Raw genomic sequence first — 25,019 nt, 5'->3', positions numbered from 1 at the left:
GGTTTTTTGTTTCTTTTTTTAAGACAGGGTTTCTTTGTGCAGTCCTGGCTGTCCTGGAATTCACTCAGTAGACCAGGCTGGCCTCAACCTCAAGGGATCTGCCTGCCTCTTGACTCCTGAGTGCTGGGATTAAAGGTGTGCACACCACTGCCCAGAAAAGCCTGCTTTTTTGTATATTTCTTCTGGCTACAGGGTTTGGCAGACTCAAGTGTGAGCACACATCTCACTCCCTACTGCAGGAGACAGGAAAAACAAGCTCACAAGGACATCTACTTTGATGCTGGTTCTAGAAGAACTGAGCACTCAATTGCAATTTTATAATAAGACTTATTTACAGATTCTATGTAGGATCTGAACAGGTTAAACCAGACATTGACAAATCATTTTATTTTGAGCATGACTTCTTTTTTAAATAATTTATTTGTAAAGGTTTATAATTTTTTTAATATGTACAGGTATTTTGCCTACATGCACACCTGTGCACCATGTATATGCAGTGTCTGCAGAGGCCAAAAGACTCCCCTTGAACTGAAGTTAGAGCCAGTTGTCAGCTGCCATGTGGTACTGGGATTTGAACCCCAGTGCCAGTGCTCTTAACTGCTGACCCTTCTTTCCAGTCCCAGGATCATTTTTTTGTAGGTCCACAGAATGCCATAAGGGGTAAATGTTGTATTTTGCAAAAGTCTATGTTCAAAATCTGGAAGAAATATGCTAAGGAAGCATGAGGAATTGGGGACTCCTTGTCATGATTAAATCTATAGCAAGAGGATAAAAATAAACTTTACTATGTATGAACAGAAGGAGGAGACCGAGAATAACTTTCTATAGACTTTGAGAAGCTAAAGAATTCGCTAGACCAAAAAAATAACATTCTCATCATTCTGGGTCAAGAAGCAGCACGGGAGGGTGGGGGGGGGGGCAGCATTATTAGAAACCAATGGATGCTCCTGGCATCCAATGCCTCTGCCTGGTTCTTTCTGGCATTTCTGCTTCAGTCCTTCTCTTCACCCCAGCTCCTAACCACTCTGCCGGCAGGCCACTCTGCTCTCCCCTAGGCTCTGGTAGATGGCTCAGAGTGTGTGTGCATTTCCCGTCTTTCAATTAAGAAGTCTGCAGAATGAGCTAGCAATGCAAGAACTGGGGGTTATCTCAGGTAGACTTACGTGGTTACAATCGTGCCTATCTTAGAATTATATGCATTTTCCCATTAGTGAATTGGTTTGGAAGGATTGTCTATCAATTACTCATGATATATAAATATATACTTTTTTGAAAAGTTCCCTTTAGCTCCACCTGCTAGAAAGGTTAGGGATGATGAGGATCTTCTCTAGGCTGAAGTTTAGAGATCTTTTAAAAAGTAAATGTAAATAAATAAATGCCTAGATGGTAAGGTGGGCTGGGGAAGAGGCGGCAGCAGCAAAGGCAAGCGGATGCACACTGGGTCCGTTCAAGGCTGTGAGTAACAGAGAACAGGCTTTTCAGATTGTTGGTTTTCAAGGAAGGGTTTCTCTGTGTAACCCTGGCTGTCCTGGAACTTTGTAGACCAGCCTGATCTCAAACGCAGAGATATGCCTGCCTCTGCCTCCTGAGTGCTGGGATTAAAGGTGCGCACCACTATGGCCTGGTAGTACTTCTGATTTAAGAAACAAAAAATAATACTTCCAGAATTTCAAAGTGAGAGATGTCTTGCAAAAAACTTTCGATTAGAAAGAGCAAGATGCCCATATGAAATGCTTGCTGCTAGACCTAAAGCTCTGCTCACGGTACCAAGTCGTGTACAGAGAGACCCACCGCTTCTAGACAAACATGAGTCTGACGGGAAGGTAAAGCATCCAGTGTGATGTCAGACTAAAGGTGGAAAGAAAACACTGCAAATTATTAGTTTTATGACCATCAATCCTTACCATTAACAAATACGCAGCTAACAGGGAATAAATACTGAACTCATCTCAAAGCCTGGCCCTTCAGACAGAGACCCACACTGGCACACACGGGCAACTCACGCCCATTTTACAGCATACTGTTAAAACAAAGCATCCAGATTTAGGCCTTTTGCCATTTTCAGTAAAAGTAGCTTTGAGTATTCTAATCTGAGAAATTTTGTTTCTATTTCTAAGGTTAACAAATACAGAAAATATTCATGGCCAGTTTTTTAGAAACCAGACTCGGTTTCTGGACAGAGATTTTAGGGCAAGTGGAACAACTTCACAACTTAACTTCCTGTGGTTCATTCTCCAGGTGTCGGGGCATGCCTTTGCTTACTAGGAGAAGCAGCTGAGACCTCAGCACTGTCAGGCCCATCCGTGCAACACACTGCTATCTGACCACGGACTTTCTTGTGTATCAGTCTTTTCAGTCAGAGACACACCATCAAAGTACACAGCAGCCATGCTGGGTGATTAAAGGAAATCTGCAGTAAATCACTGATTTCCTTTGGAAACATTTCCCAAGAACAGCCACAACTCTGGTCCCAGGAAGGAGATTCCAAGATCTCTCAGGTAGCAGACAGCTCTCAGCCTCTTTCTAACAGGGATCTTCTTCCAAACTCTTGAAGATTAGTGTTTCTCCCTCAATTTCCCTATAGCTAGATCTTAAATCTTTCCTGAAACACGAGGGGCATTTTTATTAAGTGTACCATCTACTAAAACTTCAATCACAAGATAATATTTGCTAAACAAAGTAATAACATTACCCTTTAACAGACATTATTTACAAGGATTTTTTTCCTTTAATATAAAAAAGTGTAACTACAGCAGTCCAATGTACAAATACAAAAAAAGTTATCATACTAAAAAAAATGTACCATAATACTGTACATACAAAAACTGTTCAACAAGAATGATTTAAATATATCTGTTCTTCTCTGGATCTGGAAGACACAAACTTAAAGTTCTGCAACTGCATTATTGCTGAGAGCATGTGCCTGGGAACACTGTGTTTCCCTCTCCCGACTCATCCCAGCTCCACCTTCAGAGTCCCCTGAGTTTGGATCATGAGCCAACAGCATCCCTGAAGATAACCAGAGCCAAATGTTTACTCAATGGAAGTCATTATTCAGCAAGTTGCTGCTTACCATAAACTATGAAAACCAAAGCTTTAAGCCCAAGATTAGATCCAGACAGAGGTCTTCCCATCCCCTGATTTGCTACTAATACTGCTTTTGTTGGACCCAGATTTGGACCCCACTTTGGCCTTCTTTTCCCGAGGACCATGGGGGTTGTTTTGGTGATGGTAGGCCTGGATTGCTAGATCCAAGCGTTCCTGAGCCATTTTGATCTCCCGCTGCAGAGTCTCCAGATCAGCCGGGAGATGCTCCTCGTGGCTGCCGTACTGCTGTTCCTGGGCGATATTGGCTTTGTTTTGCTTGTAGGCAATCTTAGCATTGGACAACTCAGTGTACTGGATTTGATCTGGTTTGACAGCGATGTTATAGCCAGGGGGAGCAGATGGTGTATTCCAAGTGAAAGGATAATTATAAGCACCGGGATCATCAAGTTCCCTCCTTTTACTATTTAGTGAGTCTCGAATGGTCCCAAACCCTAAATGAAGCATCTCCCAAATGTTAAGCAATAGGCAGAGGCCTGTGACACCATACATTATCAGAAGGAAGATGGTCTTTTCAGTGGGCCTAGAAATAAAGCAGTCTATCTTATGAGGGCAAGGAAGTCTGCTGCACACATAAAATGGGTGGACTTGGAAGCCATACAGGAAATACTGCCCGATTAGAAAGCCTACCTCAAACACGGTCCTGGCCAGCAGCTGCAACACATAGATTTTCATGAGCCCATCCTCTCGAATTCGGCGGCGGCCGTCATGCTTAGGTTTTGGTTGGCTCTGCTCTTTATTTTCTTTTTCACTTTCTAACTCCATCTCTGGATACATCATAGGGTCCTCTTCATGGTCCTCTTCCGTTTCTTCCAGAGCCCGGTGCTGTTTCCAACGCATGGCATAGGGTTTGCTCCGAGCTGCCTTCTTGTCTGCCTCGCCATGCTCCATTTTGGCAATCTTATGAATAGCATATCCTAGGTACATCACAGAGGGAGTTGCGACCAGGATGATCTGGAATACCCAGAAGCGCACGTGGGAGAGCGGGGCAAAGGCATCATAGCAGACATTCTCACAGCCCGGCTGCTCTGTGTTACAAACAAATTTGCTTTGCTCATCATAGTAGATGGACTCTCCTCCTACAGCAGTTAGGACAATTCGAAAGACAATCAGCACAGTGAGCCAGATCTTCCCTACAAATGTCGAATGGTTGTGGATCTCCTCCAGCAGGCGAGTCAGGAAGCTCCAACTCATGGTGGTGGAACTGGTTTGCCCTGGAAGGTGGAAAGTACTAAGCAGGGGAAATCAACAAATGCTAAAAATAGTTTTCTATTTTTGGTGCCCAGTACCAACATATAATCCAACCCTAACAATGTAAATTCATAGTATCTCTAGGGACACTGAGATGTCCCACTCCAAGACTCACAGTAGAACAGATATTAGAATCTCACTTCACTTTACAGCTTTGGGTAAGACAGCACCCTACTCTGTGTCTGCACATACAAGGTCTATGTTTGCTCTCCTACTTCAGTGATATTATTTTTCAGATGCAGCACACTGTGTTTTTACATACATTAGTGTATAGGACATGCAGACACTGGGGGTGGCTTTCTGGTCCAGCCATAGAGCTTACCATCATGAAAGAGACCCTTGGGCTGGACTCCATTATGAAGAGTTTACCAGAAAGCTTAAGTTTTAAAGCAGGTAACAAAGTATTAAAGGAATTAAGGAAGCCACAAGTGGTGGCCTGTGCTTTTAATCCCAACCCTTGGGAAACAGAGACAAGAGCATCTCTGAGTTCAGTATCAGCCTGGTTGACAGTCAGAAATACACAGTGAGCCCCTCTCCCAAGTTTTTTCCAAAAGTAATTAGTGAACAGTGCGGCTGCAAACAAGCCTCGATGAGTCCTGAAGAGAAAGGAGCCACGGGGTTCCCTGCTGGCCACGCAGCAGATTAGGCCCTAGTTTTGCTTAAGTCCACAATAGATTTTCTTACAACAAATACTACTCAGGGAAACCCTGTATCAACATTTGCTAAACTGATCTATGAAAGCAACAAATCCAACCAGTAGTCAAACTCACTAAAAAACAGGTTTTTGTTCGTTTGTTTTTGGAAAGAAGGTCTCACTATGTACTTGTGTCTGCCCTGGAACTTGCTATGTAGAACAGGATAGCCTGGAACTCAGAGCTCTGTCTCCAGAATGCTGAGATTAAAGGTGTGCACAATGCCTTGCTCCTATTTTATATTTCAGACAGTAGACCAATTGTTTAGGCTCACCTTTGAACTCAAGATCTTCCTACCTTAGCCTTGAAATGCTGAAATCATAGGTGTTTGCTACCATACCCACCTTCAAAAACAGCATTTTAAAGGATAATCTTATTCCAACATTCTTAGACATATGTCTAGAATCCAGGTCACAGGTTAATCCCTACAGAAACATCTGACACAAAGCACACATTAATTTCCAACTTCTCTCTCTCCCTGCACAGCAGACTATGGTAAATCACCACCACCAGGTAAGTCCCACCACTCACCTGCTAACCAGAACTCCTGTTATCCCAAACCTTCTTTCAGATTCTGTACTTTGTTTGTTATGTTCCCAAATTTTCTCTGGAAGAGAAAAAGAAAAGATCTGGTCATAAACTTCCTCCCACAGAAAACAATGAGTCACTAACATGTCACTTTCAGGAAGAAACAAAGTTTTCTGTGTGCTACAGGAGTCATTCAGAATGAGATGGAAACAGGCTTGACTGTGAATACCCCTCTTCTTTCCTCCCAAAACAAGTGACAAGAGAAATTAACAGTGACCTCAACATTTTTAAATCATCAGGCTCTACAAAAATCTGATAGGGGCTGGACAGACATCTAAGCAGTAAAGGGTACTGTCTGCTCCTTTGGAGGAGACAGCATCCACTCAGAGGCTCACACCTCTCTGTTAACTCTAGTTCCAGGGGATCTGATACGCACTTTGGGCCTCTACAGGCAACAGAAACGCACGTAGTACATGCACATACATCCAGGAAAAATAAAAGAAAACCTAATGGGGAAACAAGTCATTAGTGAAAATTCAGAACTGCTGGGCAGGGTGGAGAATAGCTTTAAACACCAGCATTTGGAAGAGCAAGGCAGAGGCAGGCAGATGCCTTAGAGCCAGGGTTAAAAGTGAGGCTCTGACTCAAAACAAACCAACAAGGCCACCAATGATCTTTGAAGACTCCAGCAGAAAACAAAAGCAGCAGCACTGCAAGGTTAAAGCAGGCTACAGAGAGCCCTGCCTCCATCACAGCCAATACTTCTCACCAGGATCTGAGCAGCCTAGTAGGAGCAAGCTGTTCAGCTGAAACACCCAACAGCTGGCTCAGTCACTGGGACACCACCTCCACAGGAGGTGATTTACAGATCTAATGCCTCACAAAGTCAGAGAAAGAAAACACCTGGACTGTGACTCAAAACATAAAAAGTGAATTTGAGGCTAGATTGGTCTCCAGAGAGTTCCAGGCTGGCCAGTTACATATTGAGACTCTTGTCTCAAGAAAACGAAACAAACCAATGAAGGAGAAATCAGTGTCCATTATTAAATTCTGAAGAGCTAAGGCCAAATGTCATCCATAAGACACCAATTTTGTTCACTACTATCATTTTATTTAACAAGTAAACTTAAAACAATTCCTGTGACAGGACCTGGTGTACATAATCTCTAATCCCAGCACTCAGGAGGCAGAGGCAGGCAGATCTCCCTCAGTTTGAGGCCAGCTATTTTATGTAATATAATACAGATCCTATCTCAAAAAAACAAAAACAAAAACTCCTGGATATTCATGGTGATTTAACAGTTCTTAGGATTTTGATGTTGTTTTATGATGGGGGTGGGGGAAATAGTTTCCAAAACACTTATGAAACAGTAAGAATCAAAGGCATAGCATATGTCGAAATTTACATGTGAAAAGCTGACACATGATGCTAAACTAGTGGGTAACAAGGCAGGGTGATCAGGAGGTCAGGACCAGGGGCTGGAGAGCTGGTGCAGTAGTTTAGAGCAGGTCCTGTTGCTTTTATGAGGACTTGGGTTTAATTTGCAGCATCCACATATCAGCTCACAACCATCTGTAACTCCAGTTCCAGGGGAATCAACATCCTCTTCTGGCCTCCCCTTGTCGCCAGGCACATAGACTGTATGGAGACACATAAGCAGGGAAAACACTCATACACATTTAAAAGAAAAAAAAGGAGTTCAGAACTAGGACTAGACATGCCTTTAAACCCAGCACTCTGGAGGCAGAAGCAGGCAGGTCTCTGAGTTCAAGGACATCCAAGTCAACATGGTGAGTTCCAAGCCAACCAAGGCTACATGAAGAGACCATGCCAGAAGAAGAAAGGGGGTGGAGGAGGACCAGCCTGGACTATACAGGAAAACCTTCAAAGAACAAGTCAGGCAGGTGGCATTATAGTTATGAGCCAGCCTGCTGCCTGCCTTCTTGCAGCTCACTCAATAAACAGTTTCGGGTTGTTTTTTTAAAAGGAAATTTCATCAAAATCAGATATTACCATAGGACTATGAGTTAACTGGGCCCATCACTTCTTCTGTCATTGAATACATAAATTATAATCCACATGTGTGAGTACTTATGAAAGCCAAAATCAGTTGGATCTCCTTAAGAGTAGTGTGGCAGGAGTGTGGGAACCTAACTCGGGTCCCCTGTAAGACTAGCACACACTGTTAACTGCTGACCAATTCTCCAGTCCACAATGTTCAGCTTTTTACATGGGTACTTGTATCTTCACACTTCTGCAGCAAGGGCTTTGACCCACACGCGCCACCTCTGCAGCCTAACAAATGAGCAACCTTGAGGATTTATGAAAATATTTCCCATCAGCTTTGCATTTCAGACAATAACCCAACTTTTTTTGGTGGAAGAAACTGTAAGGTATGAAACAGCCATTTTAACACACCCAGAATTGAGTCTTGTGCACTACTTAAAACTGAAACCTTAGAAATGCTGGGCCAGGGCCAGGGCCATGGCGGAGGTTGCAGCTCGGTTGGTAGAGTGCTGGCCCAGCATGCAGAGTCCTGATCTGATCCCACAGCACACAAATGGGGCATGTTAGCACATCACACGTTAACTCATTTGGAGTATGGAGGCAGGAGAATCAGGGGTGTAACTTCAAGGACAGCCTGGGATACATGAGACCCCAGAAAGGACGTCGAGAGAAAAGGAGAGTGCTGAAACATTTGAGCCTTACTTTCTTTCCATGGGCTTTCTATAGGCTCACAGCATCATGTATCTACATCCTCAAGTTTATGCTCTTGACCACAAAATGTCCGAGAGAAGAGAATCTTGATATTTGGTCCTATATAATTAATGCACACAAATTATTTCATCTTTTTTCTTAATTCTGTAGAGGTGAGATATACCAACAACGTAAGAGAAACTACCGCCTGAGATAGTTTCTCAGAGATGGCTCTGCAGAGATGGCTGAAAGGCTAAGAACATCTCCACAAGACAACGGCTCCGACATAGGATGCGGCCTCTGTAAAGCTGCAGTTTCCAGGCAATCTGATGTCCTCTTCCGGCCTACATGGTCACACACATAGCACAGAGTACACACATGGAACACATGCATGCATAGACATACATACATAGCATCCATACAAACTTTAAACCAACACATATGCACACACCGACACACAACCAAACCCTTCAAAGGCATTGGCTTTCCATTATTTCCTCCAGCTTTCATCATGTGACCCCAGTGTAAGATGGCATTAACTGGGCTGGAGAAATGACTCAGTGCGTAGGAACAATTGCTGCTCTTGTAAAAGACCCAGGGTACAGCTCCCAGAACCTGGTGGGTCCAATGTCTTCTTCTGACCTTCTCAGGCACCAGGTATGTACATGGTTCACATATATACAGCTGAACACTCTTATAAAGAAAATTAATAAATCTAGGGGCTGGAGCGATAGTTCCTACTGGCTGCTCACACATAGGACCCAGGTTTGGTTTCCAGCACCCACATGGTGGCTCACAACTAGCTCCAATTCCAGGGGATCCAAGGCCTTCTTTTGACCTCTGGGGACACCAGGCATATATATAATACACATGTACACATACAGGCAAAAATTTTTTAAAACTTTAATACCTTTCTACCATAAAAAATGACATTATCAGGGCTGGAGTGATGGCTCAGGATGACTCATTAGTTAAGAGGTTAACTAGCTAATATTTCCAGAGGTTCTGAGTTCAATTCCCAGCAACCACATGGTGGCTCACAACCATCTATAACGGAATCTGATGCCCTCTTCTGGCACGTAGGTATACACACAGAGCACTCATACATAAAATAAATAAAAAGTTTTTAATAGTATTATCTTACAAAGAACCTTAAGAATAAATGTATGTGTTTGAATATATATGGTTTGAATGCATCTCCTCCTAAACTTCACCTGTTGGAGTCTTAGAATGGCCAAGTGGAAGTTCTATAGGCCATTGAGGTGCTGGCCTCAGAAGGGAATGCTGGTCTCTTGTACTCCATTCTGGGGAGAGGAAGTTTTAACAGTCTGATCCTGAGCCCTGAATCTCTCCTGCTTCCTGTCTGGTGGGATGACCTGCTGTCACAATCTCCTGCTGCTGCCCTACCTACCCTCAGGTGCTCACCAGAACCAACCAGAAAGGAGCACCAGGTCCTTGAAGCCCAAAACTCTGTGCTAAATGAGACAATTTTCTTTGTTTTTGGAAACAAGGTTTCTCTATTGTAGCCTGGGCTTTCCTCTAATTCAGAGATCTGCCTGCCTCTGTCTCCTGAGTGCCTATCTTATAAATCTGTTCTGGGTTTTTTGTAGTTTTTTTTTTTTTTAGGGGGGGGATTGGGTTTGGGTTTTTCAAAAACAGGTTTCTCTGTGTAGCCCTCGCTGTCCTGGAACTAGTTCTTGCAGCCCAGGCTAGCCTCAAAATCAGAGATCCATTTGCCTCTGCTTCATGAGTGCTGGGATTAAAGGCATGTGCCACCATTGGCCTGCTATATAAACCTGATTTTAAAAAGCAGCCTGTTTCAGCATTTTACTGTCTCTTGCTATAGAAATGATGTGCTTATTAACTAACATCTCATAAAATGGGTGATGGGCAACCTTTTTAAAGAACTTCCACAGGCTTTCAAAGGGCTAGCAGAACCACCACTAATTTTTTTAAAAAGGAATATTACTAAAGTTCATGGTGGCCCATAAATCAAAACAATTCACACACCCACATACACACTGGAAAAAGAATCATGTTTGCTTATATAACAATTATTGGACCAGAAACCAAATATACTATTTTTAGTCTGTTTTCCAAGTAACTTAAGATATAAATCTACCTTGTCTTATACTACTAGTAGTCTACCAGTGAGTTATATTAGACCCAAAATTCTTAACATTTTTCTGTTATATACTATTAGAATTAAGCAAAATCTTGGTGCATTTTTCTGTTAAACAGAGTTCACAAGATTTTTCAAAATTAAGTATAAAGCTCATGTTTGGACAATCTCAGGTGGTCTATTCCTGGGTCTCCATAAACTTGAGAGAAGAGTTGAACAACGTGTGTGAGTTGTCTGAGATCATCTAATGACTGAGTGCTGTAAAGCCAGAATGTGAAGCCAGCCAGTCTTACTCTACAGTTTGGCATTTTATAGTGATGACCTGTGCTATTACAGCTGAAGTGTAGCTCAGCAGTAGTGTTCACTTAGCACACTAAAGGGCCTGGTTGGATTCCCAGCATCCCTCACATACACAGCACAGAAGGGACCACGTGCAGGTTTCATGTCCTTGGAGTCTGATTTATAAAAGAAACTCTCAGGCTGGAAAAGGCCCAGAGGTTAAGAACAATTGCTGTTCTTGCAGAGGGACCAGGTTCAGTCCCCGCTACCAACATGGTAGTTCACAACCATCTGTAACTACAATTCCAGGGTGATATACAAATGTACATGGCAGGCATAACACTAATACACATACAATAAGACATCAGCCTCCCTTAAAAGAAAAAAAAAAACTGCTTGCTAAGAACAGGAAATTTCAGAGTTTAAGATCTTAAATGTAGAATTAATCAACCTAAAGCTTAAAAACAAAATAAAAATTCTAAGGTCCTTGCAACCAGTAGGGACAGAATTGCTAAGTAGGGTAATGTCTGGACATTGGTAAATTAGTGCATTCACAGTTTGGGAACAGCAAAGGCTGAGACAACTGTTGAAGGGGAGATATACAGACTGCCCATACAAGTCTTGAAAGCTGTGTCTAGACTCAAGGCAAACCAAGTATGTTATCATGATTATTATGAATGCCTCAACTTTTTATCTTGACAACTCAATTTGACTGGGTACCCCTAAAAGACAAATGCCAAACCCTTACCTCAGCATCTCAGACCAGAGAAAAATACATTTTAAGTCTAACCATACTAATCAGCAAATAGATGTATTTCTCTAGTACCTGCTTCATTCATACCCTTTGTTACAATCTTTTATGCTTTTCTTCTCAATTCCCATTTAATCAGTTTGTCTCAAACAGCCTGGCAGTGGTGGTGTAGCACATGCCTTTAATCCAGCATTCAGAAGGCTGAAGCAGGCAATCTCTGTGAGTTCAAGGCCTTTGTGATCTAAAGAGCCAGTTCCAGGACAGCCAGGGCTACAATGGGGAACCCTACCTCGCTATCTTCAAATAAATAAATAAACAAACAAACAAAGCAAAACAAAAAAGGAGGGGAGGACAACACACTGTGACGAGGCAGTGGCTTTGTGGCTTAAGCAGAAAACTGTTGTGTGGACTCATCAGGCTACAAAGTAAGCATTTCACTTTTTTGTTTTTGTTTTTTTTTTTTTCAAGACAGGGTTTCTCTGGGTAGCCCTGGCTGTCCTGGAACTCACTCTGTAGACCAGGCTGGCCTCGAACTGAGAAATCCTCCTGCCTCTGCCTCCCAAGTGCTGGGATTAAAGGCGTACGCCACCACTGCCCGCCCAGCTAGCATTTCACTGTCAAGTTTCAGTTTCTCATCTTTGTTCAACGGTAACACCCAAGACGTTTCATTTTGGCTATGGCTCTTTCAAACCTGTACCTTAAGTCATTTGGCTTGCAAATTCTTTTGAAAAAAGTCAACAATAGAAATGTGATTAGTAGAGCCGAGCGGTGGTGGCGCACGCCTGTAATCCCAGCACTCTGGGAGGCAGAGGCAGGCAGATTTCTGAGTTCGAGGACAGCCTGGTCTACAGAGTGAGTTCCAGGATAGCCAGGGCTATACAGAGAAACCCTGTCTCGAAAAAAAAACAAAACAAACAAACAAACAAAAAAAAAACAAAAAAAGAAATGTGATTAGCCACCTCTATTTATTTAGTTTTTTTTGGATTTTCAGCATCTGTGTTAGCCTTGGTTAGCCTAGAACTTGCCTAGCTTCCTCTTTTGACCCCCATAATAAAAAGAATAGTTTACCAAAAACAGCTCAAGGGAGCCATGGGATGAGCAGTAACTATTGTACCACATTTTTTTTTTTTTAACTCCTGCACTAGCTGCTCTTCCAGAGAACCAGAGTTCAATTCCAAACAGCCACACGGTGGCTCATAACCACCTGTTACTCTGGTCCTAGGAGATCCAATGCCTTCTTCTGGCCTCTGCAGGCATAAGACACGTAGGTGGTACACAGACATACATGTAGGCAAAACATCTATACACACATATTAAGTTTAAAATTAATTTTAAAATAAAGTAAAAGCCAGATGAACCCAAGATAGCTCAACAGTTAACAGCATATTCTGCTCATATAGCAGGTCCAGAATCCAATTCCCAGTACCCACATCAGATAACCCCTGCTCCAGATCTAGCACTCACATATACAACCCACCCAGAGAAACACATGTATACACAGAATTATAGATAGAATGAATCTTTTTTAAAAGCCAGACAGATTAGCTATGGTAACAAAGTTTATAATCACAACACTCAGGCTGCTGAAGCAGGACATCATTAGTTCGAGGCAAGCCTGGGATATTAACAGGATCCTATGAATGTCTGTATATCTTAATTAACACTAGGGGGGGGGGGGAAATCTGTAAAACAGTAGTTATTTACTCCTCAAATAATAGACAATACATGACAGAGACGCCTGAGAGGAGGGAAACAATACAAGACCTCTAATTATCTAAGCTAACTAAAGGTTTCTAGAGCAAGAAGGAAGAAATACACAAAGCACAGCAGACTCACTGAGTGGAGGAGACAGCCCAGACAGGCGGACGCAGGAGGAACTCATACGGTAGAACACTAGATACTGAAAAGCAGGCTGAAGGTGGGTACCACACAATCCCATAAGCACCCTTCCTGGGATGGATGTGGTGCACAGCTTTAACTCCAGCACTGAGGAAACAAAAACAGGTAGCTCTCTGAGCTCAAAGTCAACAAAGTGAGACTGTTTCAAAAAATAAAATAAAAATACTTGTAAAAAACCTCAAACTCTTATTAATTTCCTTTGTTCTATCGAGTTCATTTTTTTTCTTCTCCCTGACCATATCTGTCTTTGATTCTTTCTCACTTTTTAGACAGGGTCAAATGTATTCCAGGCTAGACCTGAGACTCATTGTATAGCTAAGGTATTTCCCCATTTCTACCTCTCAAGTACTGGAATTAATGATAACTTGTCAGCCAAGAGTTTTATGTGTCATTCGGTACAGAACCCAAGGGCTTGGTGGATGCTATGTGGAAGCGGAACCAATTAGGTGCCACACCCCTATCCTGGCAGTCAATACCTTAAAATTCTAATTTATTTTCTTTTTTTTAAAGATGTATTTATTTATTATATGTAAGTACACTGTAGCTGTCTTCAGACACTCCAGAAGAGGGTGTCAGATCTCGTTATGGATGGTTGTGAGCCACCATGTGGTTGCTGGGAATTGAACTCAGGACCTTCGGAAGAGCAGTCAGTGCTCTTAACCACTGAGTCATCTCTCCAGCCCCTCTAATTTCTTTTCTAAATAAAAACAAAATCTAGAGGAGTCTTAAATGCCCCCTGGAGCACACTACATATGGCTGGGAACTGAACTAAGGCACTCTGCAAGAGCAGAGCATGCTCTTCACCACCGAGCCATCTCTCCAGCCCCTCTTTCCATATTTACAATTATGACATAAACGGAGAATATCAAAATAATTGATTCCTAAGGTTCCCATTTCTTAATATTAACTTTGGCACAATAAAAGTCATAAAACCAAAAAATTACATAAAATTCAGCACTCCGGAGTCAGGAAGGAAGCGATATAACAGTGGTGACATTAACAATAACAAGATGTAAATTTTTCAAAGTGATCTTTCCCAAACAGTCATTCTAGAAAAGACTACATTTTAAAAAATTCAAGACAGACTTGCCATGATCCCATGGTATGGGCCAACGATCTGGACATCCCATAACAAGAGCTGAGTAACCCACGAAGAATGGAGCCAGTGACTCACATCCCTGAAGGACTATGCTTTATTGTGTAGACAAGGAATCAATTAAAGGGTTTACAATGAAGTTTTGTTTAACTGGAACGTTTTAAGTGGAAGTTAATTGCACATCAGTGATAATAGATGCCTAATAACTAGCTGGTGACAATTTCTAAAAAAAAAAAAAAAAAAAAGAATTATGGCAGCTAACTAGCAAACAGTAATCTATGTGGTGTAAACATGAAAACAACTTGTTTTCAAAAGTGTTCCTGGCTATGAACAACATTTGAGAAACACAAAATATAATTTATTATGAATCAAATTATAAAACCTTCTGAAAAGAGAGGCATCTGAAATGTTGGCTCTATAAACCAACAAGGAAATAAAACACACCATTGTGGGTTGAAGTGCCAATTTACACTGGCAAAGAGCCATTCTGCTTGAATTCAAGAACATTCAGGAACCAGCTGGAAAAGTATGGGATAGCACATTCGTCCACAATGCCTCTGAAGTGGAGCTGTCTGCATTCAAATAGGACAGTACTGGTATCCACATCTAAAACAGCCTAGGCTTAGATCAATCAAGAATTCTAAACTGCGTTCAGTCTTGGAAAATAAACATTTCCAATATTAACTAGGCTTGTGGAAGTTCTCACATCGTACAGCAATGGTACCTGCCATTGGTATACCTCTTGAAGATATCAGAGCAATCTTTACCAAGAATTGAAATACCACCGGGCACAGTGGCACACTTGAGGCAGAGGCAGAATAGTCACTGTTGAGTCAAGGACACTTTGTCTACGCAGTCTCTCAAAAAGCTACTCTTTCCCAAGAAAAAACTCTAAAATACCATCTTTTGATCAGTAATACATTTGTAATTATTCCTAAATAAATAGAGAATATTTGCTACAAGAATATTTTATAGAACTTGTTATAAACGTCTATAATGAAATAATATACAATGACTTTGAGAGGGTAGATTGAGATAGGGTCTCACTATGTCACTGTGTAGACCTGGCTAGCCTTGACTCTCCTGCCTCTACTTCCCAAATGCTAGGATTACAACTGTGCGTCAACCTACATCTTCAACTTTTTAAATATATATATAATTATTCTTTGAGGGGCTACAGAGATGGCTCAGCAGTTAAATGTTTGCAGCTCTTGCAGAGGATGATGGCTCAGTTCCCAGCACCTACATCACAGCTCACAACCACCTGTAACTCAAGTTCCAAGGGATCTGATGCTGTCTTGTGACCTCTAAGGACTCCTGAACACATGCGGTACACATAACACACTCAGGCACAAGCACACATAAAATCAAGTGAAAAAAATTTTTTAAAGATTTATTAGCCAAGCGGTAGTGGTGCACACCTGTAATCCCAGCACTCTAGGAAGCAGAGGCAGGCGGATTTCTGAGTTCAAGACCAGCCTGGTCTACAGAGTGAGTTCCAGGACAGCCAGGGCTATACAGAGAAACCCTGTCTCGAAAAAGAAAAACAAAACAAAACAAATCCAAAAAAAAAAAAAATTTATTATTATATCTAAGTACACTGTAGCTGTCTTCAGACACACCAGAAGAGGGTGTTAAGAGTTCACTACAGATGGTTGTGATCCACCATGTGGTGGCTGGGATTTGAACCCAGGACCTTTGGAAGAGCAGTCAATGCTCTTACCTGCTGAGCCATCTCACCAGCCCCCAAGTAAAAATCATTTAAATACATTATTTGTAAGCCAGTAAGCAGTGCTCCTTCGTGGCTTCTACTTCAGTTCCTGCCTCTATGTTCCTTTCCTTACTTCTTGCCATGACTTTCCTCAATGATGGTCGATTACTAGGAAGTGTAAAATGAACACCAGCCACCCCAGAAATATTATTTGAGATATAGCCCTGCTAGGCATGCCATAGCCTGGAAGTTACAATCCTACCACAGCTGTCCAAGTTCTGGGATAATAAAAGTGCTATCATGCCTGTCTTATTTTTTTCAGAACAGAATACAATATTCAAGTATCTACAATTATCTAGATAAAATTCAAAATTATCTAGACAAATTCAAACATCTATAATTAGACTGAAAGTAGATTAGTGGTTGTCTAAGTCTGTGAGGTGGGCGATGATTAGGATAGCAACATTCTTCTTAGAGGATCAAAAAGTATTCTTAAATTAGCCATAGTGATGGCTATGTATCCTTGCATATAGACTAGAAATATTCCTTGGTAGTTTTAGTTTCTTTTTAAAATGTAGGAGTGTTTTGCCTGCATTTTTGTCTGTATACCACATGTGTGCCTGGTGCCTGCAGAGGTCAGAAAAAGGCATCAGATCCCCTGGAACTGAAGTTACAATTGTAAGCCAGCATGTGGATGCTGGGATCGAACTCATGTCCTCTGAAAGAGCAGCCTGTGTTCCTAACAGAAGCCATCACACCAGCTCCAGATCTTGTGAGCTTTAAATTAGTGGGCTGGAGCTTTAGCTCAGGGTACATATAAATAAAAATAAATAATAAAAGAAAACAAGTGATCTGTAAGATTTTAACTATTTCACAAGAAAGCTCTTTTTAACATTTTAACTCTTTAGACACCAATTAGATAATACAAGTAACTAAACAGGTGAGGCCTGCAACAAATAGAGAACAGAGGTGTACCACCTAGAGAGGACTAGGGTTTCTTCCCTCCAGCTAAGCCAGCCTATTAGGCTGGCAAATTTTTCAAAAGAACTCTTCAGCCTGATTTTTCATATGCAATTCTTCATTTTTTTGGTAAACTTACTGAATAAAATATGGTAAGATGAAGAAATGGGGCTGAGATATAGCTCAGCAGTAGAGCACTTGCCAAACATGCACAAAGCCTTATATTGAATTCCAGCAACAGGGGAGGAAACGATGCACAAATACAAGCACACTCCTTCACGATTTTCACAAATTAAACAGACTCCTGTGACTGACATGGAGAGGAAGCATAAACCACTACTAGGAAACCAGCTCAATGAGTGGCACAAGCCTGACAACCTAACTTCAGCCCCAAGGAAACCCATGGTGGCATACACCCGTAATTCCAGCATGCCTATATGGAGATGGGAGGTGGAAAGAGAAGAGTCCAGAAGCTCAGAGGCAGTGAACCCAGGTATGCTGCACAGCAGAATACCAACAAGGACCCTGCCTCAATAGGGTTAAGAGAGAACTAACTCCCAAAAGTTGTCCTATGATCTTCATCTGTACATCATGCCATGAACCTGTCTGAACACACACACACACACACACACACACAATTTATTTTTCTAATTTAAAAAAGGGAAATGATCACAACTAATACTTGTTTTTGTTTTTAATTGCTGGGTTTTGGTAGACAGCATTTCACGTAGTCCAGGTTGGCCTCAAACTTCCTATGCAGTCAAGAATGGCTGAACTCCTCATCTGGCGTCTGTCTCTTGTGCTGACATTACATACAGGTCTGTGCTACCACATTCAGCCCAAGAGTCCCTGAAAATCCACAGTGGCTGCCATTATTCTTTGCTGATTTTCATCCAGTATTGAGTATTTGGGAGGAATTTACTTTTATTTGAAAAACTGATTAAAACAGCCACCAGAGGTTAAGGATTTAGATCAGAGAGTAGAGCACTTGCTTAGCACACAGGAGGTTCAGGGCTTAATCCCTCTACACATATACAGTTGTTGTTGGTTTTTTTTTTTAATCAGTTTCAAATATGAGTTCCATTAAATGTTTATTTGCAACATGAATGTTATACAATTTTCATCTTCTAATCACTATTCTTCATATTAAGGATTCCTTTGTTGGAATATCAACATGCCATGAGATTCAGTTTAAGCTCAATGGACCTATTCCATATTATTAATATACTGTCCTAGACACGCTTTTAAAAAACCCAAATGTTACTTTACAGCTTTAAGATTAGCTATTAGAATTTAAGAACACTACTCTATGTACAGATCTCCTTTTTCTTTTTCCTATCTTAAGAAATTATGCTCATATATATACAATTTCAAGCCTCCAGAGTGTGTGTGTGAAGGGGTAAGTTTCCCCATGAAAAACATATAAAAAGCAATTAGAAACAAAGCTTCTATTTGTTGAGAGTTCTGTTGTGGTTCAAATACTAAAAGTATTTATTCTAACAGGATGTGGCGCACACCTGGAGCTCTAGCAACTGGGGGGGGGGGGGTGGAGGCAGGAGATCAGGAACTCAGGGCTATGCTCAGCTACATGCTAAGTTTCATGTCAGTCTAGACTACATAAAACCTGCCTCTAAATACCCCAAATGAAGAGAAAAGGCTTTGAAACCAGTGTGTATAATAAGCTTTCAATAACAAAGATAAACCAAAAAAAGAAGGGTGGATGGGTTTGCTTATGGTATCAACTTCAGTCCCACATCATGTGGCACCATTACTCTGGACATCCAGGGAGAGTGTGTGTGGAAGGACAGGACTGCTCACATAGCACCCAGAAAGCACATAGAAGGGACCAGGGTCAAAGTACACCTCCAAAGGCATACTGTCACCTCCTAAAGCGTCCATAACTTCCCAACAACACCATCAACTACAGGCCAAAGCCTTCAACTCATGCTTAGAGGAACATCTAAGATACAAACCATAAATCATACATATATTATTTTTCATAGACATATTTCCTACTTTTATATTCTAGGTTTAAGTACATGCAAAGGCTTCAGATACATAAAACTCATCTTTTCCTAAACTAAGATATCTCTGCCATTCCCGTCTTAGTGTTCTATTGTTGTAAAGAGACACCATGACTACAGCAGCTCCCTCTCCCTCTCTTTTTTCAGACAGCCCCTCTATTTGTATACCAGTCTGACTTCAAACTCACGGGGATCTACCTGCCTCTGTCTTCTGAATGCTGGGATTAAAGGCATGACCCACCACCAACCATAGCCATGGCAACTCCTTTTTTTTTTAAAGATTTTATTTATTTGATGTCTATGAGTACACTGTCACTGTCTTCAGACACACCAGAAGAAGACATCGGATCCCATTACAGATGGTTGTAAGCCACCATGTGGTTGCTGGGAATTGAGCTCAGGAACTCTGGAAGAGCAGTCAGTGCTCTTAACCACTGAGCCACCTCTCCAGCCTCCTCTATGGCAACTCTTATAAAAGAAAGCATTTAACTGGGGCTTGCTCACACTTTAAGAGGTTTAGTCCATTATCAGCCAATGTTCTCAACCCCTGAGCCATTTCTTTAATCTTGTTTTGTTTCGCTGAGATAGGGTCTCACTATGTCGTCCCTGGGTGTCTTTGAACTCACAGAGATCCACTTGCCTCTGCCTTCCAAAGTGCCAGAATTAAAGGCAAGGGCCACATGTCCAATTAAAAAGATATATTTAAACTGACAAACCACAACAAAACAGCACTATATTCATATATAAGACTACTAAGGTACAAAAAACAGTATGTAAACAAGGTGTATACTCCTATAATCTTCAGCACACGAGGTTAAGGCATGCAGACCAGTTCTGAGGTCAACTTAGGCTGTATAGGGGAGACCCTATCTTAGAAAAAACAAACAAAACAAGAAAAATATGCAACATGTAATAATAGCAAGGCTTCTGGGTAGATGCACTAAAGCTTTATCAGAAGTATTTTACTACACCAAATGACTACTAAGAAAAAAAAAATCAGTGGGCATTGACTTACTGAATACAGAAATGAAGTAATCATAAGCTAGGTGCCAAGTGTACTGAGATAGCAAAACATGATATTACTTTAAATATTACAGAACATATTACAATCTAATAATGGCATAAATACTATACAAATAAGCAATATTTCCTAGAAGAGGGTTGTATTTTTAGTCCTAGGCTAAACTAGAAGAAGAAACTAGGTTTCTATTTAATTTTATTTTATAAGTATTTTACTCATTTGTATATGTGCACACGACTTGTGTGCTTGGTGCTTGCAAGGTCAGAAGATAGCATTAAGATCCCCTTGAGCTGCAGTTATGGATGGCTATAAACTGCGGTGTCAACGCTGAGAATTGAACCCATGTCCTTGGCAAGAACAAGTGTTCTTAACCACTGAACCATCTCTGTCCAGCCCTGAAAGGTTTCTTGACAGGAGTAAAGGACAAAGAGTTGCTTCTGCAGTAAAGGAAACAGATGTAGTGGATGCAAAGACTCTGACTGAGCTTTAAACTTTTAAACAGGAAAAAGACAAGTATGTCAGAGATACACGGACTAAGAGAAAACGTGTAAGCAGGGCTGGGGTGTAGCTGTTGTCCGTCATGCCCTGGGTTCAGTCTCTAGTACAGAACAGAGGGAAAAGACGACAACTATAAAGACAAGCTAGAGGTGCAGCTTAGTCAGTAGAGTGCTCCTCTAGCATGCAAGATGTTACAGGCTGGGTCTCTGGCACTGTATACACCAACGGGGGCACCATGGCCTACACCAGCAATTCTAATTCTATGAGACGGGTGAAGAAAGGCAGACTGCCATGAGTCTGCAGCCAATCCGGGCTAGAATTAAGACCTTGTCTCAAAAACAACAACAAAAACTCAGAATATACCTGGTAACAAAGACAGAGAAGAGCTGGGTATAGACTGAGAAGAGAGTTAGACCAAAATCCTCAGGTTCAGCATCAGAGAGGAGCTAGAGCAGAATCGGAACTCTAGAGGAGGGTGGAATCCAAGTCCACATACCTACCGACTCTGGATGGACAATTAGGAATCCCAGGTCCAAGAATGAGTCCAAAGGAATTCCCTAAAAATAGAGTCTAACTCCACTTAACTCCAGACATCCTCAAAAGGTATGTTACAAGTCATCGTGCGGTTACAATTAATTCAGTCACAACCAGTTAGATCCCACAAAGACACAGATAAAGCAAGACAGAGAAGGATGAGAGTTAAACACTGTTTAGAGGTTAGAGGATAAGAATACTGTGTGAAATGTATTTTATTTCCACTGGGGAAAAAAAAGTTATTATGAAAGTTTGTGCGTGTTTTTTTCAAGGATTTTAGGTAATTTCCAGATTGCTAAACTTTCTTTTGCACATTAAAAACACTGAGGGGGAAAAAAGGCTGGTCCTCATCTTTTGTCTCTTCAACACCATACATGTACTTAATGGGGAAAAAAGTTGCTGGGGTACAGCTTAGTGACAGCACATACTTAGCCCTTGGTACAGTCTCCTGGAACACAAAAATGTTTGTTGGATGAACTATCTGTAACCCATCATTCTGGAAAGTCAAGCAGTAAGGAGTTCAAAGCCACCCTTGGTTGCATACCAAGTTCCAAATCAACTCATGCCACACAATGAAAGAATAAAATTCTGCTTCAAAGAATAAAGTTAAAAAGTAAAATGTAATCTTTAGTGAAATCATGTCATTGTTGTAGGAAACCCTTTGGGTAAACACATTCCATGGGTCTGTAAGCTAACCCTTGGCCAAGGTGTGCTGACAGCCAACTCTAGACTTTGTAAAACAAGAATTTACTGCTGTTTGGAAGCCAGTATTCAATACCTCTTCATCCATTCTTTAGAAGTATGGATTCTCCAAAGGAACAGAACTAATAGGATGAAACCAATGTTCGAGACCATAACAAATCAGAACACATTTGCAGAACTTATGCCAGTTTTCTCTCCAAAATGCCCTTTGCTACTGTACTCTGCACCCAAAGATCTGTTGTAAGAAAGCTAAACCTTCACCCAGAAGAATCCGTTCTAATTCCTTTCACTCTGTCATTACACAGCCCTTAAGAAACTCAAATAAATCCTGTTGGTCCCAAACAAAACCTACAACTTTAACAAAAACTCATAATTAATTTAGTTACGGGCTAAGCAATCAAATTTGTGAGGCCTTTTTGTTTCTCTTTGTTTTGTATTTTTGCTCTGATAAATACCTGCAAAGTGTTTACAGGGGAAAGGATTTGATCCCAAAATTACATTATTAAATCTCTTCTTACATATACTCATGTACTACAGACAAACTGATTTCTGCGCGACAGAGAATTAAAATCTTTCGTTTACAAGGCTTTGTGCAGCGCTTCACATGTAAGGATGCACTTGTAAGAGTGCACAACAAAAACAATAACGTTTAGACTTCAGACACATACAAGATAACTTATCTAGAATTTGGTCTACCTTGAGTTTCTCGATTGCACCTAGTGTGGACGAGAACAAAATAAAGCCCGCGCACAATGAAATCTGCAGCGCTGCCAGTTCCCGAGGGCCAAAAATGTCTTCAAATGACAAAAACCAAACTCATCCACTTCGCAAAAGAAAAGCAACCGCAAATAATCCGCAAAGCGGGGGCCGGCGGGGGTCAGGACCCCAAATTCTAAACACAAGTCACGTAAATCTTTTCAACTCGAAACTCCAAACGCAGCAGCCAGCCCAATCACAGCATTAGCGCGCCTCCTCTCTAATTTCAATCTGGAGAGTCAACGAAGAACAATTAAAAAAAAAAAAAAAATCCACAGCAGAACTCCAAAGTTTTACGAAGTGAGGATAAAGTCATCTCAAGTAAAGAAAAGGCGTCCAGCAAGAGGCGACAGGCCGGGTCCTCCCGCCGGCCCCTCTCCCGCTCCGCAGCGCTCGGACCAAACCTCCAGTTAAAAAACAAAACAAAACAACTCCGAGGGGGGACGGAGGACCCGCCGGACCCCGCAGCACGCCGCCGAGGAGCTGCCGCGGCCGTCAGACAAAGGCCAGCCCGCCCAGCGCCAGCCCAGCCCGGCCCGGCCCCCCAACCGCCCGAGGTGTTGCGGGAGCGCCGCCGCCCGCTCCCGGCCCGCCCGAGCCGTTTCCCTCCCAATTTGGGAACCGCGCGCCCGGGGACAAAGAGGGCGGGCGCGCCGGCGGCGGCGGGACGCGGGTGGCGACGCCCCTCGGGGCTCGGCGGGCGCTCCTTCCCGCCCTGCGGCCCCCGGGAGCCCGGCCCGCCGCCGCCGCTTTCGAGGCGCCTCAGAGTTCGCCCGGCCGCGCCCGGCCCGGGGCCCCTCAAGCCGCCGCTCACCCGGCGGTGGGCGCCCCCGAAGCCGCCTCCTCCGCCGGGCCTCGGCCCGTCCCGCTGGCCGCCGCCTCATGGGCCCCGCGTCGCCATCACCTTCGCCGCCTCGCCGCCACCGCAGCCGCCACCGCCTTCTTCGCCTCAGCCCTCAAGCCCAGGCTGAAGCCGCTCCGGCCGCGCCCGCCGCCTCCCACTCTCCCGCTCCCGCTCCCGCCGCCGGGACCCGCGGGGAGGCGCCTGCGCAATGCGTGCCGCGGTGGGGGTGGGGGCGTCCCGTCTCGGCCTGGGAGCGGGGGCGCGGCTGCACGTGCGCCTCGAGTGGGAGGGGGCGCCCGGAGCGCGCGGCCCCGCGCCGGCGCCAACTTTCCGTGGCCAGCCGCGCGCGTTCCCGGGCGGTCCCGTACGCGGCGGGGCGCGCGGTGGCGGGAGGACCCCTGCGCGGGGAAGCCCGGGTGGGCAGCTGACTTCGAGCGCGGCGGGATCATTTCCTGTGGCGTGATTCCCGGTGGAGCCGGCCACCGACGGCGTGATGGAGACACGCCTCACCTGAGTTTCCAAGGTCGGACGGAAGAGCTCCACCGTTATCTGGTGCGCTAGGTCAGGGCCTCGGTCCTGCGGATCTCGGGATGCTCATGGCCGTTCTAGGCTCTGCTCTGCAGTTACTCGAAGAACCTCCGGGGCTTCTCGGCCAACCATCCCCGCCTGGTGGAATCAGGGTTTTTACAGGCGTTCTGCATAGTTTTGAGGTCCTGGATTTCTCGGATTAGTAAGACCCTAATAGGCCATTTCCTCTTAACTCCTTGTATCCCAGCAGGATTCCAATTACAAGACTTTTGAAATGCACATGGACAGGAATTCCCCTGGTCCAAACTGCCGTTTAAGAAAAGGAAAACTAGCTGGGGAGATTTTGGCTCAGCGGTTACGCAGTTTGTAGTGCTGTTGCAGAGTATCTTCAACACCCACGTTTGGTGGTTCACAACCACCTGTAACTCCAGCCTCTGGAGGATCCAACTCTCTCGGGGCACCAATATCGATGTTCGCACACAGACCCAAAGACACATAATTAAAAATCATAAAAAATAAATCTTTTTTAAAAAGAAACGGGAAATTCCCCTAAGTACTTTAAATAGATTGAGCCTGGGTGATGAGAGGCAGCTTACCGAAGAGATGGGAGGGGAGGGCCATTCCTGTTCTCTAGAATTACAAATGGATATAGGCTTTTTAAAAGCTTTGCTCCTGGCCAGGGAAGAAATTAAGCACTTGAGACTTGTGGATCAAATTTCTCCTGAAGCTAGGTGCTAAGGGCTCGTTCTTGGGTTGGGAACGAAAAGGGCTGGGCAATTGCCTGCCCGCACCCCGCCCTCCGAAATTTTATTTAGCTGCTATGATGTGTTTCCAAAAAAAAAAAAAAAAAAAATGGAAATTGCCCAAATTTTTTAGATCCTGTTTTGTCTTCTCTCTAAAAATCAAAAGAGTGTGCTCACTTTGAGCCTCAATTTTCATTTTTATTATTTTATTGGTTTTGTGTATGAACTGAGGTCCCATATAGCACATGCTGGTCTCAATCTCAACATATGGCTGACA

At 43.0% G+C, this 25,019-nt stretch overlaps 1 protein-coding gene across 4 annotated transcripts; it reads right to left on the bottom strand.

Moving 5' to 3' along the window:
- Positions 1-400: 400 nt before the first annotated feature.
- On the bottom strand, positions 401-24,187 carry Gjc1 (gap junction protein gamma 1). Of its 4 annotated transcripts, none has more exons than XM_052196359.1 (3): positions 23,982-24,187; positions 5,580-5,655; positions 401-4,319 (listed from the first exon to the last, which is right to left on the bottom strand). In XM_052196359.1, the coding sequence occupies exon 3, from the start codon at positions 4,297-4,299 to the stop codon at positions 3,109-3,111; it is 1,191 nt and encodes a 396-aa protein (XP_052052319.1). In that variant the 5' UTR covers positions 4,300-4,319; positions 5,580-5,655; positions 23,982-24,187; the 3' UTR covers positions 401-3,108. The 4 variants fall into 4 exon arrangements, with proteins under 4 accessions (XP_052052319.1, XP_052052318.1, XP_052052321.1 ...); XM_052196358.1 differs by lacking the exon at positions 23,982-24,187 and adding an exon at positions 23,442-23,713; XM_052196361.1 differs by lacking the exon at positions 23,982-24,187 and adding an exon at positions 22,568-22,833.
- Between the last annotated feature and the right edge of the window lie 832 nt (positions 24,188-25,019).

Source organism: Apodemus sylvaticus, chromosome 10, assembly GCF_947179515.1.
Source record: "Apodemus sylvaticus chromosome 10, mApoSyl1.1, whole genome shotgun sequence".
Classification (NCBI taxonomy): domain Eukaryota; kingdom Metazoa; phylum Chordata; class Mammalia; order Rodentia; family Muridae; genus Apodemus; species Apodemus sylvaticus.
The sequence above is the reverse complement of the archived record's forward strand: the minus strand, read 5'-3'. Positions and strand labels throughout refer to the sequence as shown.